Source organism: Balaenoptera borealis (genome assembly GCF_965194805.1).
Source record: "Balaenoptera borealis genome assembly, chromosome: 19".
Classification (NCBI taxonomy): domain Eukaryota; kingdom Metazoa; phylum Chordata; class Mammalia; order Artiodactyla; family Balaenopteridae; genus Balaenoptera; species Balaenoptera borealis.
The window spans coordinates 16114909-16130480 of record NC_138878.1 but is presented as its reverse complement, the minus strand read 5'-3'; the positions used below and the strand labels follow the sequence as shown (position 1 = coordinate 16130480).

Here is a 15572-nt window from a genome sequence, read left to right as displayed (position 1 = left end):
GTGTTTCATATGATTCTTTCCAAGATATTCTTTGAATATACAAGCATATTCTTTGAACATACACACACAAATGGTAGCACAATATATATGGTGTTCTGCACTTTCCCACTTATTAATTATCTTAGAATTTTTTCCAAAGAACTTGAAGCCAACTTGAAGATCTTTGGCCCTTCCCTCTTGTGCTAACCCCAGCCAAAGATGGGGACAATTTTAGTTTCAATAAGAACAATAATCACAAAAGATTGAAATGCTTTAAATATATTTAAATCCAAGAACTCATAATGATTTTTAAGCAGAGCAAAATTTCACTGTTTGTTTTTGGAGGACATGAGAGTATCAACTCATTCTTCTGAAAACTGGTAAATGAAAGGAAAGACTCAAGCAATTCTCTTGCCTTTTCTTTACAAACTGAACCTCAAGGTAACCAGATAGTTGATAGGGGAAATTTCTCTTTAGAGGTGTGATAGAATTAGAATATTACTATTTTTCGGTTCTTTACCAGTTAGTGGATTTAGGCAATAATCATCAGTGGCTGCTAACATTGTAAAAGAGAAATGACCAGACATTATGTGCCTCTCCTGATGGGAGTACACACTCCATCTGTGCCACAGACATTGAATATGTACAAAAGTATAAAGGAATATTACAATGAACCCATCACCCAGCTTTGACTGTTACTGACTCATGGCCATTTTAATTTCACCTGTAGGCCCCCCAACCTCTCTTCTCTGTACCCACCCAAGCTTCCCCCCACCTCCCAATTATTGTATTTAAATTTTTGGTATTGCCCAGCTGCACTCCACAGAGGTTCTAGCAGTTTCTCCTCCTACCAGCAGTATGTGAAAATCCAGTTTTTCTTACATTCTTATCAGTGTGGTTGAATATTTTTCACTCTTGCTAGTGTGATAGGTTAAAAAATGACATTTCATTATAGTCTTAAATTGCATTTTTTGTCTCATAATTGAGGTTGAGCATCTTTTCGTATGTTTAGGGGTAATTTGTATTTCCTTAACTGTGAAGTGTCTCTGCATATTTTTGGTCTTTTTCTTACTGTGTTTTTTTTTTTTTTTAATTTTTAATTTATTTATTTTTGGCTGCGTTGGGTTTTCATTGCTGTATGGGCTTTCTCTAGCTGCAGCGAGGGGGGCTACTCTTTGTCGCGGTGCGCGGGCTTCTCATTGCAGTGGCTTCTCTTGTTGCGGAGCATGGGCTCTAGGCGCGTGGGCTTCAGTAGTTGTGACACGTGGGCTCAGTAGTTGTGGCTGGTGGGCTGTAGAGCGCAGGCTCAGTAGTTGTGGCACACGGGCTCAGTTGCTCCACGGCATGTGGGATCTTCCTGGACCAGAGCTCGAACCCGTGTCTCCTGCATTGGTAGGTGGGTTCTTAAGCACTGCGCCACCAGGGAAGTCCCTTTCTTACTGTTTTGTAGAGGCTTTTTTCATATCAAAGAAATTAGCAACTGGTCTGTAATATGAATTGATAATAATCTTTCCCAGTTTGTTGTTTTTCTTTTGATTTTAATTTTGCTTATGGTGGTTTTTTGCCATTTAGATTTAAAAAAAAACTTAATGTAGTTGAATTCATCAATACTTTATGACTTTTAGATTCTGTCTTTTCCACTTCGAGATTATAAAACTGTTCTCCTCCATTTTCTTTGGTTCCTCTGTGATTTCATTTTTTATGTCAAAATCTCTGATCTCTCTGGAATTTATTTTGATGTAAGGAGTGAGGTAGGAATATATCTCAGTTTTTGTCCAGTACACTACCCACTTGTCACAGTACTGTTTACTGAATAGTCTGTCTTTTCTGCAGGAATTTAAAATGTCACCTTTGTCATATACTAAATTCCTTAATTCCAATGTGTATTTAATTCTGTTTCTGAACTATCTTGTTTATTTAATCGACATCTGCCTATTCATGTATCAGTGCCACATTGTTTTAGTTGTTGTAGCTTTATAATATGGGTTAATTAATACCTTAGAAAACTATCTCCTCCCCTCTCCCCCACCCCATGCACACAAGACTCTTCGTCTCTAGAATTTTTATGGCTATTCTTCTGTGTTTAGTTTTACTTATAAATTTTAGAATGAATTTATTTAGTTCTCAAAAAGGTCATGATGGTTTTTTCATTGGAATTGAGTAAAATTTATAGATTTGCATAAAAAGAATTGCCATCTGTTGTGTTTTACTAACTCAGCCGAGATAGACTAGGAATATAAATAAAAATTCTTGCATTTATGTTGGGGAAACATCAGTTGCATAAAATATAGTCATTTATTAAACAACTAATTTAGTCTGTGTGCCAGACAATATTTCATATACTGAAGAGAAAGCAGATTATTTAAATTAATCGTAGGTAGTTCCTAGGCTCTTTGCTGTTTGTTAAGATCAAGCTTGGCATCATCTCATGTGAAGAAATTTTAGTTTCAGCTGACCACCAGTCTCACATTAGCCAACAGGCTCATGTGGTTGCTTCTGAGTTATTATAATCCCGGGCTGCATTAGAGGATGCGCAGAGAGGGAGAAGGAGAGTGTAGTGAGTGAGGGTTCAGGCTCTGGAGGCAGACAGCAGGGGTGTGAATTAGGTGCCCTGTGACCTTGGCAGGTTATTTAACCTCTTCGAGCTTCAGCTTCCTCAACTGTAAAATGGGCTTGTGTATGAGGCTTAAATGAGATAATCCAAAAAGCAATAATGTGTACTTTGGCTGGCACATACTGGTGTTCTATAAATATAACTAATATCATTTATATTGGAAATCTGACCCTGCTGGTCTGATGGTATCTCGTTTATTACGTTCAGTTCATGATACCATTATTTAGAAATGGGAGGCAATAGAAGAAAATATCTACAAGAGGGCAGCCAGGTCATAAGAAGAGAGTAACCTAGAGACATTAAAGAAATAGTAGGCCTTTTACTGGAATAGAGAGGGTGAATGAGAAACAGGGTGGCCGGATACTTACTTTGTATTGCTTGGGGTGTGGGGACTAAAACCATCTAGTAGAATTCAGCTTAACATAAGAAAAATCTTTCTGGCAGCTACATCTGTTCAACAGTGGAAACCTCTGTAACAAGGTGCTTGTCAGAAGAAATGTTCAATCTGGATAGCCATTTGTTAGGGGGAACCGCAAAAAGAGTTTCTGAATTAGGAAGATGAGGCTAAACCAAGGGATTTTCCTATGAAATTCTAGTGTACATGTACACATATGCAATCACATATGTAGAAAATTCTCTGTTTATGGCTTATCCATTTTCAAAGAATTTTAATTCTTTGAAACCATGTTTGATCCCTTTCTGAGTGAGAGGATATTGCAGTGCCTTGGGATCCTTGTGAACATGAGTGATCATCAAAGGAATGGAAAAATGAGGAGACTCAGGAATCAGCTTATTTCACTTCTGTCTCTTTGTCTGTTGTTACCTTGGAGACAAGTCCCTTCTCTCACAGCCCCATCTTTTCCGTCTAGGGTGTTAATCCTTGCCCCCCACTTTGAGCATGAGTCTTTAAAAGAACAAGCACATTATTGGAAGTTTTCTACCTCTTAGTGTGTATGGAGCTTTTTGAAGGAAGGTGCTATTTGTGCCTAGCAGACAAGTGACAAAGAAAAGTATACAACCCTATAAACTTGGCTTTTGGCCTTGGCCTTGCTCCACGTAGCACTAACACACTTGCCTGGTACATTATTTTTCCTGCTCCTCTTTTATCGCTGTAAACGTAACCATGGCATATTAGAAATATTTAGTGAAGTTATATAAAAGAGGTAATATTTAATAATCTATTTATTTCAGCTCCATCTCCCACTTTTCTTCCGGCAGGCCCTCACTGACTTGCTGTCCTTTCCAAAGTTATGTTCTGTAAAACTTTTTGCCGTCACCAGGTAACATGTACAGTCACCTTGTAGGTACTGTGTTACCACGTTAAGCTAGAAACCTGGTGAATGTGAACACAACGCTGAGTTGATCTCTAAACTACGGTTCCTGTATTTTCAGTGAATGATGAACCCACTGCAGCCACTGACCCCGAAGGACCCTCCGCTGTTGCTGTGGCGTCCCCGCCTGCTGCGGCATCGAGTGCGGTCCCCAACCCCGCCACCGTGACTCTCCCTGCCACGGCCACGCCGGAGGAAGGAGAGGAGGCCAGCACTTCGGGCACCCAGCAGCTCCCAGCGGCTGCCCAGGCCCCTGATGCTCTGCCTGCTGGGTGAGTAGCCTTCTGTCCCACAGCAGCACCTCCCTCCCCACCCCCTGAAATAAAAAAAAAACTGAGGCTCCTTCACGAGGGCAGAAACAACATGGTTATTTATTACCTGGTGGCTAGTAGTCTCTGGGGAGGCTGCCATGCATAGGAACAAGGGAGGTGTGGGAGAACTGCTCGTTCTGCATAAATCTTGAAAAGGATCTAAATCATCTAGGGCAGAATCAATGGTACCTTATACCGTGACTTGAAATGCACAGCTTGACTCAAAGAATGTGGCTTTTATGGAACAAGGAGCTCATTTTGCCCTCCAGCATCACTGGATTTGCGTAGATCCTGCCTAGAAAACAGCTTTTCTCCCTTGCATTTTATCTCAACGGCCCATGGAGGACTTCAGGCTCTGAATATTACTGTATGTTATTCCCATGGCCGGGGCTGACGTTAGCGCGGGCTCCTGGTTTTCTTGGAGCCACCTTTTAGTTCAGAATTAAATCTGATGCTGAAGGCCTTGGATGACAAGAAGACGGCCCCAGCAGGCCAAAAGCGAGTGGAGATTAAAAGCATGGACCTGGGAATCAAGTAGATCTGGGTTTAACTGCCCACTCAACCCTTTATGACTTTGCCTGCGTGACTTACCATCTCGGTAAGGTGGAGGTAATAATCATGCATATCTATCTCCCCAGGAAGTTAAGGGACTCAAATAAGCCAGTGTATATGAAGCCCTCACCCAATGGTGGGTGTTATACCTGGTGAATGATATTTTTTAAGTGGGTATGAAGGAACCATAAAGGAACAGATGGTTCTGAACTGGGAAACAGAGTCTTATCTCAGGACTATTGTTCACTTTCAGGGCCAGTCCCGTTGTGGTCCCAATGCCCATCCTGGTTATCAGTTGGTACTGAGGAAACCAATGTCCATATCACCACAGTCACCATGGTCTGGCCAGTGGTGGTGGTGCGTGGGTGATTCACAGAGGAAAAGGGAAGGATGGATGGTTTCTTGCTTGATGTATAACATTCTGTATTGTTCTTAAACCACTTTAGAAAACCCCGTTGTTTAAGCAAAAAATCCTAAATCCGAAGGCATTTGCGATCCCCAGCATTTGGCACACAACTTAACTTATATTTCTTAATAAAACACAATGAACACGTGAAAAATATTGCAAATAGTTTTTAATACCTCAAACCTGGAGAGAATTGGGGGTATTGAGAGGTGGCTCCAAAAAGTCTTTTGTGAAGTTTTTGATTTTGTGAAAAGATTCATAAGCAATTGCTTGTGTGTAACTCCTCCCTACAGAGGCGTTCTTTTTTTTTTTCTCTTTCCTACGTGGTAAGGAATACTCGAAAGACCTTTGTTTGGTTTATAATTTGAAATCTGTATATAATTTGGGGGGAACAGGGCAGAATCATTTTGGCAGAAAGGAGAGAAAATGGCTTCTCCGGGTGCTCCAGGAGCTGTTTGTTTGCTTTCCACTGAGCAAATGCCTGGAGGGCGGGCTTCACTCCTGGTGTCAGTCACAGGCAATTAGGGCTAATGGCTCAACGCCTCTTTATGTAGGGCGTGTGTGAGGGTTACTGTTCTCCTGGATTGGGCTCTTCCTGTTTCCAGGCAGCTGGAAAACTCCAGGCCTTGAAAACACCCTTTATTCTGAGTCTGGCGATTGAGCAGCTCAGAGAAGCCTGTTCTCCTACCCCCCCCACCCCGCCCCTCCCCACTTGAACACGTATCGTGGTCCAGAGAAGGGTACCGAGACCCAGTTTTCCAGCCCAGATGGACTTCCAGGTGCCCACTGGAAGCTCCGGTACTTTGCGGGCTGTCTCAGGGCCTGGAGATTGCCACCGGCACTGCTGAGTGTGTGGCGGTGAGGATGGCAGGCTTTCAGTTCTCGGCTCTGTGACAGCAAGCCAGAAAGGGCGCACTTTCCACTGTGAGCCTTCCAATTCACAGACCTACCGTCCCCGCCCTAGCTTATTTACAAGTTTAGGAGATTCAGACAAGATGAGTTATTCCTCTTTTCCTGGTATCTTTTTTTTTTTTTTTAATTTTCTGAAATTATTTTATTTTATTTTTATTTTTTAAATTTTTTTAAAAATTGGGGTATACATGCTTTACAATGTTGTGCTAGTTTCTGCAGTATAGCAAAATGAATCAGCTATATGCATACATATATCTCCTCTTTTTTGGCTTTCCTTCCCATTTAGGTCACCACAGAGCATTGAGTAGAGGTCCCTGTGCTCTACAGCAGCTTCTCATTAGTTATCTATTTTATACCTAGTAGTGTGTATATGTCAATCCCAATCTCCCAGTTCACCCTGCCCCTGCCTTTCCCCCCTTGGTATCCGTATGTTTGTTCTCTACATCTGTGTCTCTATTTCTTCTTTGCAAATAGGTGCATCTGTACCATTTTTCTAGATTCTACGTATATGCGTTAATATATGATATTTGTTATTTCTGGTATCTTGCATTCAGGAGTCAGGGGACCACTTTTAACCTTTTTAAATAAAACTCTGAGCATGACATTTCACCACTTAGAATGCTGCAATGGCTTCCTATTGTCTTCAGGGATAAATTCTCAAATCTTAATAAGACCTAAAAAGCCCTGCACTGTAGGACCTCATCTACCCCTCAAGCCTTCCATGGAAGACATTCTTTGCTTTGCTCTCTAAGCTGTAGCCATAACTTATTTTAGTTTGACAGATGTACCACACTTTCTCTGGATTTGGGACCCTCTGCCATGCTGGTTACCCTTTCTGAAACCTTCCTCACCATTTTGTCCATTACTTTCTATCCATTTTCAAGTCTCAGATTAATCAGCACTTCCTCTGGGAATCCTTCCTCGATCCACGGTAGACAAGGTCAGACCACCCTGTGTACTGCAACTTCTCACACGTGTAATTGCGTGTTTTGCGTCTCTCTGCCCTGCTGGGCTGTAAACGCCAAGATGGCAAGAAGCCTGGCACAAAGTCGGCCCCCAAGACATACTTGTAGTGAATTAATGAATCGATTTAAATGCCATCTTTTTTTTTTTTTCTCCACCTGGATGAATGTTTTCTGCTTCTTTGATGCCTCAAATAAAGAGGAACTATGACAGGAATACTGCATTTTCTTCCCAAGAACAAGACCCTAAGGGGTTACTAACTAGGCTAGGTTGTCTGGCTTTGGGTTCAAGTATGAATCTCTCACAGGGTCAGGATGCTCCTCCTTGCTCACTAGGGGTCCTCACGCCCTGGGAGACACTGTGGACCATGTCTCCCCTTTGCTAAGGCATTCTGAGCCATGCTAGACTGCGTTTTCATGGCATCCAGCTGACTTTGTCTCTTTCTAACCTTACCTTCTCAATCGCCTTTACAGAGGGATCGGGCACAGTTCATTTGGGGATCCCAAGGGCTTATTTTTCCAGTTGCTGCATTGCCTTTCTGAAACTTGCAGCAGATGAGACTGGACATAAAGATGTCACGTCCGTCTGTGTGTTTTAGTGACCGAAGGCCACCAAAAACTGGGCCACATAAATCCAAATAGAACACCCTTTATCCCTTTCCTCTCTCTCCCCGTCTCCAAACCCTCCTGCTTTCCCTACCTTTTAATTTAATTAGCACGAAAGAAGCTAGTTGGAAGGGCATGGTGTTTTCAGCTGGCAAATGTCCGTTAAAGGAGGGGGTGCCAGGAAGGCTCGGGAGACATGGTGAGATAGTGGTCCAGGCAGTGGGCAGTGGGGAGGGAGGCCACTTTGATCAGCTGGGCCTGCATCTGGTTTTTATCAGCAGGGAGCCCACTTTGGGGACCAAATGCTCATTAACAGACCGTGTGTACATGGCTTAGATAAACTCCAAGTGCGTCCCAGGCTCTGCAGCTCGCCCAGGCCCTCTCACACAGAGGCACATTATTTCACCCTGGCAGCCCGCGCTGTGCTGTGGTTTCTTACATAAGGGAGGCCGTTGTGTTTGGACTCTGCCGACTTACCTCAGCACTGCCACTTCACACCATCCCTCTCCTCTTGCAGTCATTGGCTGCCCTGGCCGTTTCCTGCCTCAGAGTAGAAATAATTGAGGAGGGTGATTTCTGGATCTGTTTGATTTGCCATCTTCCCCTACCCCCAGGCCCAGTAATGGAGACCCAGAGGTCCTTTCTCCAGGTGGTCCTTGACACACTATCAAGGATGACAACCTGGTAAGAGTTCTTTGATGTTTTCTTTGTAGAGACACTTTAAGAGACATTGGAATTTGCAGCTTTTCTGCTAAGTTATAAACCAGCTGCTGCCATTGAATTTCATTCCAAACTCAATTTTGGCGCTAGCCAAAGATCCTTACCCAAGGAGTTTTAAAGCAGTGCTTCTGAAACTGTCTGTGAAGAACTAGTCCTTGTTTTTTTTTTTTTTTCTTCTGGTTTTGTTTGTTCTGTTTTAATTTTTTTTTCAATCTCTTATGAACCTTTACTTTTGTCCTCTGTTCTGTTCAGTGAGGCAGATCTACAGATCACATATTTGGATGTTGTGGCAATGTCAAATTGGTCCAAAAGTTTCTAAACATCTAGAAGCTTCTGTACTTTTCTGGTTGCTGAATAGTAACAGTTTGAGCCATGGACCATACTTCAGTAGCAAAGGATTAAAGGATTATACTGGAGAATCTGTGCCTTTTTGCTAAGTAGTATGGTTTAGTTCTTGACTCTGCAGGGAGTGTTACATGCTTAGGTAATGCCAGATAATACATGTTCCTGGCTTCCTCCTCCTCATCTCAGGACAAAAGCCTTGTTTCCAAAGATTCTACTGTTGTTGGGGCTGGCCCGTGAGAAGTTCTCGCCCTGCTATATGTATGTATTCATGTATAATTAGGAATTTTCATTTTTTACTACACTTTCTTGAGAGCTCGTCAGGAGTTGGGATTATTGGGTTTTTGTATTCCCAGCACTTAGCATAGTATTTGGCTCCTAGGGAGCTGGAGTGAGAAGTGTTTGTTGAATGACTGGATAAGTATTTTCATTCTCAATAGCTCTCACAATTTTTTACAGGTTTTTTTTTTTTTTTTTGGAAAACTTAGAAAAAAAAGTAGAAGAAAGAAGTAGAACAACAGCAATAACAAACACACACCCACCTAGATTTGACCACTGGTGCTTTTCATGCACCTTGTGTATTTTTTTGCCTGATCATTGGTGAGAGTTAACATGTGTTAAATGGTTCCAGAGTGCTGGGGAGCGCTAGGTTTCATACGTGGGTTATTTCGGTCTTCACAGCACTCTGTGTAGTAGCTACTTTCACCCTTATTTTGCAAATGAGGAAACCTTAAGCAGTTTGCCCAAGACCACATATACAGACATGTACACGTCAACACACATCTACCAAAATTTTTTGACAGTCTTAGGGTATGTGCTTTTAAAATTTATTTTCTAATTGTAAAATATTTTAAGCATGCAGATAAGAATAGAAAGTAATATAAGAAATACCTGTGGGCTCCCCTACCCAGCCGTATCAACCTTTAGCATTATGCTGCATTTGCTATAAACCTTCCCCCTGTTTTTTAACCTCTTGATGAAGACTGTCAATAAAGTTGAAAGTCCCTGTGAACCCCTCCCCGGTCCCATTCCCTATATACAGAGATACATGGAACTTGGTACATTCATTTAAACTGCCATATGGTCTTCTGTTGTATGAATAGGTAAAATTTTATTTATGTTATAATTAAAATTTATTTATATTTACTGTGTATATTCTATATCATATAAATGTAAATTATAAAAAATAACATTTTATATTTGTGTTTATTTATATTATAATTACATCTTTGCCTTTATAAACAATGCTACAATGAAGTTTTTTCTGTGTATGCCTTTTTGTGTGCATGTTCGTTTCTTCAGTGCAAGTACTGGAACTAGGATTTCTTCTTTGTAGGAAGATGAACGTCTTCAGTTTTAGTAGACACTATGAGATTGCTTTTTTTTTTTTTTTTAATGTTTTTTATTTTTTTAAAGATTGATTGATTGATTGATTGATTGCTGTGTTGGGTCTTCGTTTCTGTGCTAGGGCTTTCTGTAGTTGCGGCAAGCGGGGGCCACTCTTCATCGCGGTGCGTGGGCCTCTCACTATCGTGGCCTCTCCTGTTGCGGAGCACAGGCTCCAGACGCACAGGCTCAGTAGTTGTGGCTCACGGGCCCAGTTGCTCCGCGGCATGTGGGATCTTCCCAGACCAGGGCGCGAACCCGTGTCCCCTGCATTAGCAGGCAGACTCTCAACCACTGCGCCACCAGGGAAGCCCCAGATTGCTTTTTGCGTCAGCTCACCAGTTCATGCTCCCATGAGCACGCATAGCATTCCTGCTAAAACTTAGAATTGTCAGATTTTTTTTCATGTTGGCCAGTCTGATTGGTGTGAAAGGGTATCTCTTGCTGGTTTTAATTTGAAAACCTCTTCTTACATGTTTTTTTAATTTGGTTCTTGAGTTTCCTTTCTTGTGAATTGTCTATTCATATATTTTTATCCATTTTTCTGTTTGCTATCTGTCTTTTTTAATCTGCAGGATTTCTTAATATATGCTGGATACTAATCCCCTCTCAATTATGTGCATTGCAAATATTTTCTCCCAGTCTGTGGCTTGTCTTTTCACTTTTTTATGTTGCTTTTTATTGTACAGGAGTTCAAATTTTTAGATAGCCAAATCTGTTCATCTTTTTCACGTGCCTTTTGTGTCTGTCTGAAATACTTCCTTTCTCTGATGTTGTAAAAATTTTACACGCATACATGATCCCCCTGCCCCCATGTTTTGTAGATTCTGATATGCATGTTATTTCACATTTAACTTCTTTAAAATCAAGATGTGATTTACAAACATTGGAGTGTCATAGTTTAATTGGCAGCATTTTTTTCTTTCTTGATGGTATGTTAAAAATCTTAACAATTGGTGGCATTTTAGATTTAATGAAAAATAGTATATTTTTATAATTTTTAAACAAAATTTTGATTGTCTTATGCATGTTATTTTTTCACTTATTTTTGTTACCCAATATATTGTAAACATCTGTACAAATCTATATTATCCACAATGATATTTTAAATGATGGAATACCCATTATAGAATGAGCATAATTTATTTTACTAATCCTCCACTTTGGAGCATTTAGGTTGTTTCCAGTTTTTCTGTAACATGCTGCAATGTACTGTGATGGATGCACTTAAAGCTAAATCTTTGACACATAATTATTTCCTTAGGATATTTCCTGGGAACAGAGTTGCTGAATTAAAGGGTATTCATGTAGGAAAGGTTTTTGACTGAGTTGCCAAATTACCCTTAGGAAAGAGTATACCCATTTTTGCTCCCACTAACTATTTTTTTAAAATATTTATTTATTTATTTATTTGGCTACGTCGGGTCTTAGTTGCAGCACGTGGGATCTTTAGTTGTGGCGTGCAGGATCTTTAGTTGCAGCATGTGGGATCTAGTTCCTTGACCAGGGATCGAACCTGGGCCCCCCCTGCATTGGGAGCTCGGCGTCTTAGCCACTGGACCACCAGGGAAGTCCCTCACTATTTTTAAGAGTGCCTATTTCCCTTCATTGCCAAACTTATCTGCACAGTTTTTAAAATCTGCAATAATGTTAAAAAAATTTTTTTTAATAGACACCGTCTCTAGGAATTGTCTTGCCTGTCTGTGAGAGCATATCTTTTTTTTTTCTTTATTTTTTTGCCTGTGTTGGGTCTTAGTTGCGGCACTCAGGATCTTTCATTGCGGGGTACGGTCTCTTTGTTGCAGCACTCGGGCTTCTCTATAGTTGTGGCATGTGTGTTTTCTCTCTCTAGTTGTAGCACGCAGGCTCCAGGGTGCATGGGCTCTGTAGTTTGTGGCATGCGGGCTCTCTCATTGAGGCGTGCGAGCTCAATAGTTGTGGCGTACAGGCTTAGTTGCCCTACGGCATGTGGGATCTTAGTTCCCTGACCAGGGATCGTACCCACGTCCCCTGAATTGGAAGGCGGATTCTTTACCACTGGGCCACCAGGGAAGTCCCGAAAGCAGTTGCCATCTTCCATTGAAGAGCTTTGGGGACTTTTCCAAGGCAAAGAAAATGGGATGGGTGAAGAAGAAAGAGAAGAAAAACAGACCTTAATTCAGAGTCCTCTGTAGCTACTACTGTGCCCCCCTGTGATTAAGGGGCATAAAGTGCTGGTTGTTGATAGTTTTAAAAAGGGGGTTAGTGTGCTTGGATTTAAAGGAAAGCTCAGTATTTCAAGAAGGGTTCTTGGGGGAAGGTCTGAGTTTAACACACTTCCTACCCAGTTTACAGAGGACCTACTGAAGCAATGAAAACAGTGAGTAGGAGATGTGTTCCGCTGCACACAGATTTTTGACTCATAAAACAGTCTGCCAATGTCCCTACAGGGGAAATAAATCTTACCGTTCACCCAGGAAGTGGCCAGAGGTTGGGGAATAGGATTTGGTTCAGAGTTAGAATTTATTATAAGAGCATGAAGTAAGAAAATATGAATTCCCTGTAATATTTGCCTGAGGGGAGTTGAACTTCTACATAGGCAGCTTTAAGAATACCTAAATACTTTCAGTGTATTTTTCTGAAGTTTAGTTTTTGTCCAAGTAACCAGCAAGGCATCTTTTCTTTATTGGTGCATAAGTGTTCTGGCATGACTTTGTTTTCTGATGGAGAGAGTGTATTTTGAATGAGAGTCAGCTTTACTAATGCCCAGTGCTTTTGTTAATAAAATTTATTAACAAATTACAAATAATACAAATTAATAATGTTCTTACTAAGAATTTGTGAGTGTGGTGATATCATCTCTGATACTAGCCTGAAATCCTCGGATTGTCCAGCTTTAAATTCCTTCCCAATTTAATCCGACTCTTGGTGAAACTGTGATTCTGTCCAAACTTAGGGGAATCTGACCAAGAAGTGTGTTGATCAGGATGGTTGAATATACACTGTAACGGCAAGTAACTGAGAATTGATTTCCTGAAGACCTTTTAGGAAACCTTCCACAAGAAAATGTGGTTCAGGGAATTCCCTGGCGGTCCAGTGGTTAGAACTCCGTCCTTTCACTGCCGAGGGCCCTGGTCGGGGTCCCGTAAGCTGCGTGGTGCATCCAAAAAAAAAAAAAAGTGTGGTCACTGTTAAGTGACCAGACAATTTCCTTTCAGATAACATAGGGGAGAAATGATTGGATGCCATCCTAATAATGGAATTGAGATTTTCATCCTTTACCTTTTTTTTTAAATGGTAATCTTTTATTTATCTATTTATTTATTTATTTTTGGCTGTGTTGGGTCTTCATTTCTGTGCGAGGGCTTTCTCTAGTTGCAGCAAGCGGGGGCCACTCTTCATCGGGGTGCGCGGGCCTCTCACTATCGCGGCCTCTCTTGTGGAGCACAGGCTCTAGACGCGCAGGCTCAGTAGTTGTGGCTCACAGACCTAGCTGCTCCGTGGCATGTGGGATCTTCCCAGACCAGGGCTCGAACCCGTGTCCCCTGCATTAGCAGGCAGATTCTCAACCACTGCGCCACCAGGGAAGCCCATCCTTTACCTTTTTAACGATGATGGTGGGGGGGATGGGGGCATGGGCATGGAAGATACACAACTTGTTAACAAACGCAAGTTCGTGTGCCCAATGGACAGTGAGGCCAAACAATACTGAAACATCAGAGTTTGGAGCAGAGAAAGGTTTATTGCAGGGCCATGCAAGGAGATGGGTGGCTTGTGCCCAGCAAACCCTGAACTCCTCGAAGGGTTTCAGCAAAGCACTTTTAAAGGTAAGGTGAGGGAGGGGCATGGTTAGTTGTCTCAGGCTTCTTGGTGTTGGAATCCTTTGTTCTTGCAGCTAGGTCAAGTCACACTGTTCCTGTAGGTCAAGTCACAATGTTCCTGTAAACCTCCAACAAGACAAATGTTATTCTCTGTTCTGCAACTTTTTTTAATCTCTAAATGAATGGACTCTTAAAGGTCAGAGTCTTGAGAATGGGCTATCCTGTATATTTTAGGCTATAGGCAACATTCTTTTGCAAAAGGTGCAGAGCCAGCATGACTAAGCACAGGCAACAGAGCACTAAGGTTAAAGTAAAAGAAACTGATCTAATATGGAGTCAGATTTGCTCTTCCCTATTACAAGCTGAATAAAGGACAGTTAAAATCCATAGGAGCAAAGGGAATTTAGGTTAAAAAAAAAGGTACAGAGATTAATTGAAATTGGAGACGATTTTTTAAGTACTTTCAAAATAGAAAGACCCTGTGTAGTCCATGGTCCAACTAAAGGCTATACGTCGAAAGCCAAGGAGCAATGTGTTGGGAAGGGACCTGAATCAAGCTTGGTGCTTTGAACACTGTTTCTGAGAGCATCAAAGAAAGCTATTCAGTGGGAGAGGATATGACCCACGTGACCAGGATGCAGTATCGAGACCCATGGGTAGTTTGATTGAAAAGCCTTTTAATCTCAGCATGAAGAAGATGCTTATAAGGTTCAGAAACCTAACCCCTGCCAGGGATGTGCTGATGAAAGGTCACTGCCAGTATCACTTTCTTGGCATGGGGAGACCAAACCAAGACAGTCGGAAGGCTCAATCTATATGGGTCAGCAGTTACAGAGGAGAAATGAGAATCCGGGGGCTCGTTTGATTGACGATAGAATCGACTGACTCTGCTACACAAATGGAGGGGAGGGATTTGTATGAATTCTGAGGAGCCGTGCAGGTAGGGAGGAGTTGAGAGTTCTCTAAGAAAAGCAGTTAGGCCAGGTCACGGATCAGGGAGGACCCACATGGACATTTAATCCGAGCAGGAGTCCAATTTTAAAAGGAAGAATGTAGATATCAAAAAAAAGGTAATGGAAGAAAGGTCTCGTTCCTCTTGGTAACTATTTTTCTAGCTAAGCCAGTTGAGAGGGTTCATAGAAGGACACTGAGATTCGCTGGACAATAACGGTGCCCAAAAGAGAGCCTTTCATTTCTAGGATCAGCTGGGATCAAAGACAGGATAGACAGGTCTTGTCAAGGCTTGGGAGGAGCCATCATAACTCTTGAATATAAGCAAAGAGGACTTCACACCGATTTCCTTTCTGGCAGTGCAGGAAGACCACTGTGTCAATTCAAGGCCTTTAATTCATGGAATTTTAAGAATTATTCCATCTTCAAATGAAAATATTAGCCAAAGTATAATAAAACCAAAGTTTTCTCCTTGCCTCAAATGAAATAGAAAAGAAGCCAGAAGTTGAGACCAGTTATAAGATGAAATTTGTAACAAAAGAATTGTTGGAATAAAGAAAAAATGTGTTTTAGCACCTTTTCTCTCCAACTGCAACAACACATATTTTGTCTTCATTCAAGGGGCAGCCCCACCCACCAATTATGGTCAGTTTTCCAATTAGTGACTGCAAAATGAGCAAAGTTGTTTTACTGGTGCTTT

General features: G+C 41.6%; 1 protein-coding gene across 2 annotated transcripts in view; it reads left to right on the top strand.

Annotated features, from left to right (window-relative positions):
- WWP2 (WW domain containing E3 ubiquitin protein ligase 2) overlaps positions 1 to 15572 on the top strand; it is a 141894-nt gene that overhangs the window by 88863 nt on the left and 37459 nt on the right. For both annotated transcript variants that reach the window (XM_082369814.1, XM_082369813.1), the window contains exon 8: positions 3986 to 4196. In XM_082369814.1, coding sequence (XP_082225940.1) covers positions 3986 to 4196 — 211 coding nt within the window. The remainder of the gene's footprint in view (positions 1 to 3985; positions 4197 to 15572) is intronic.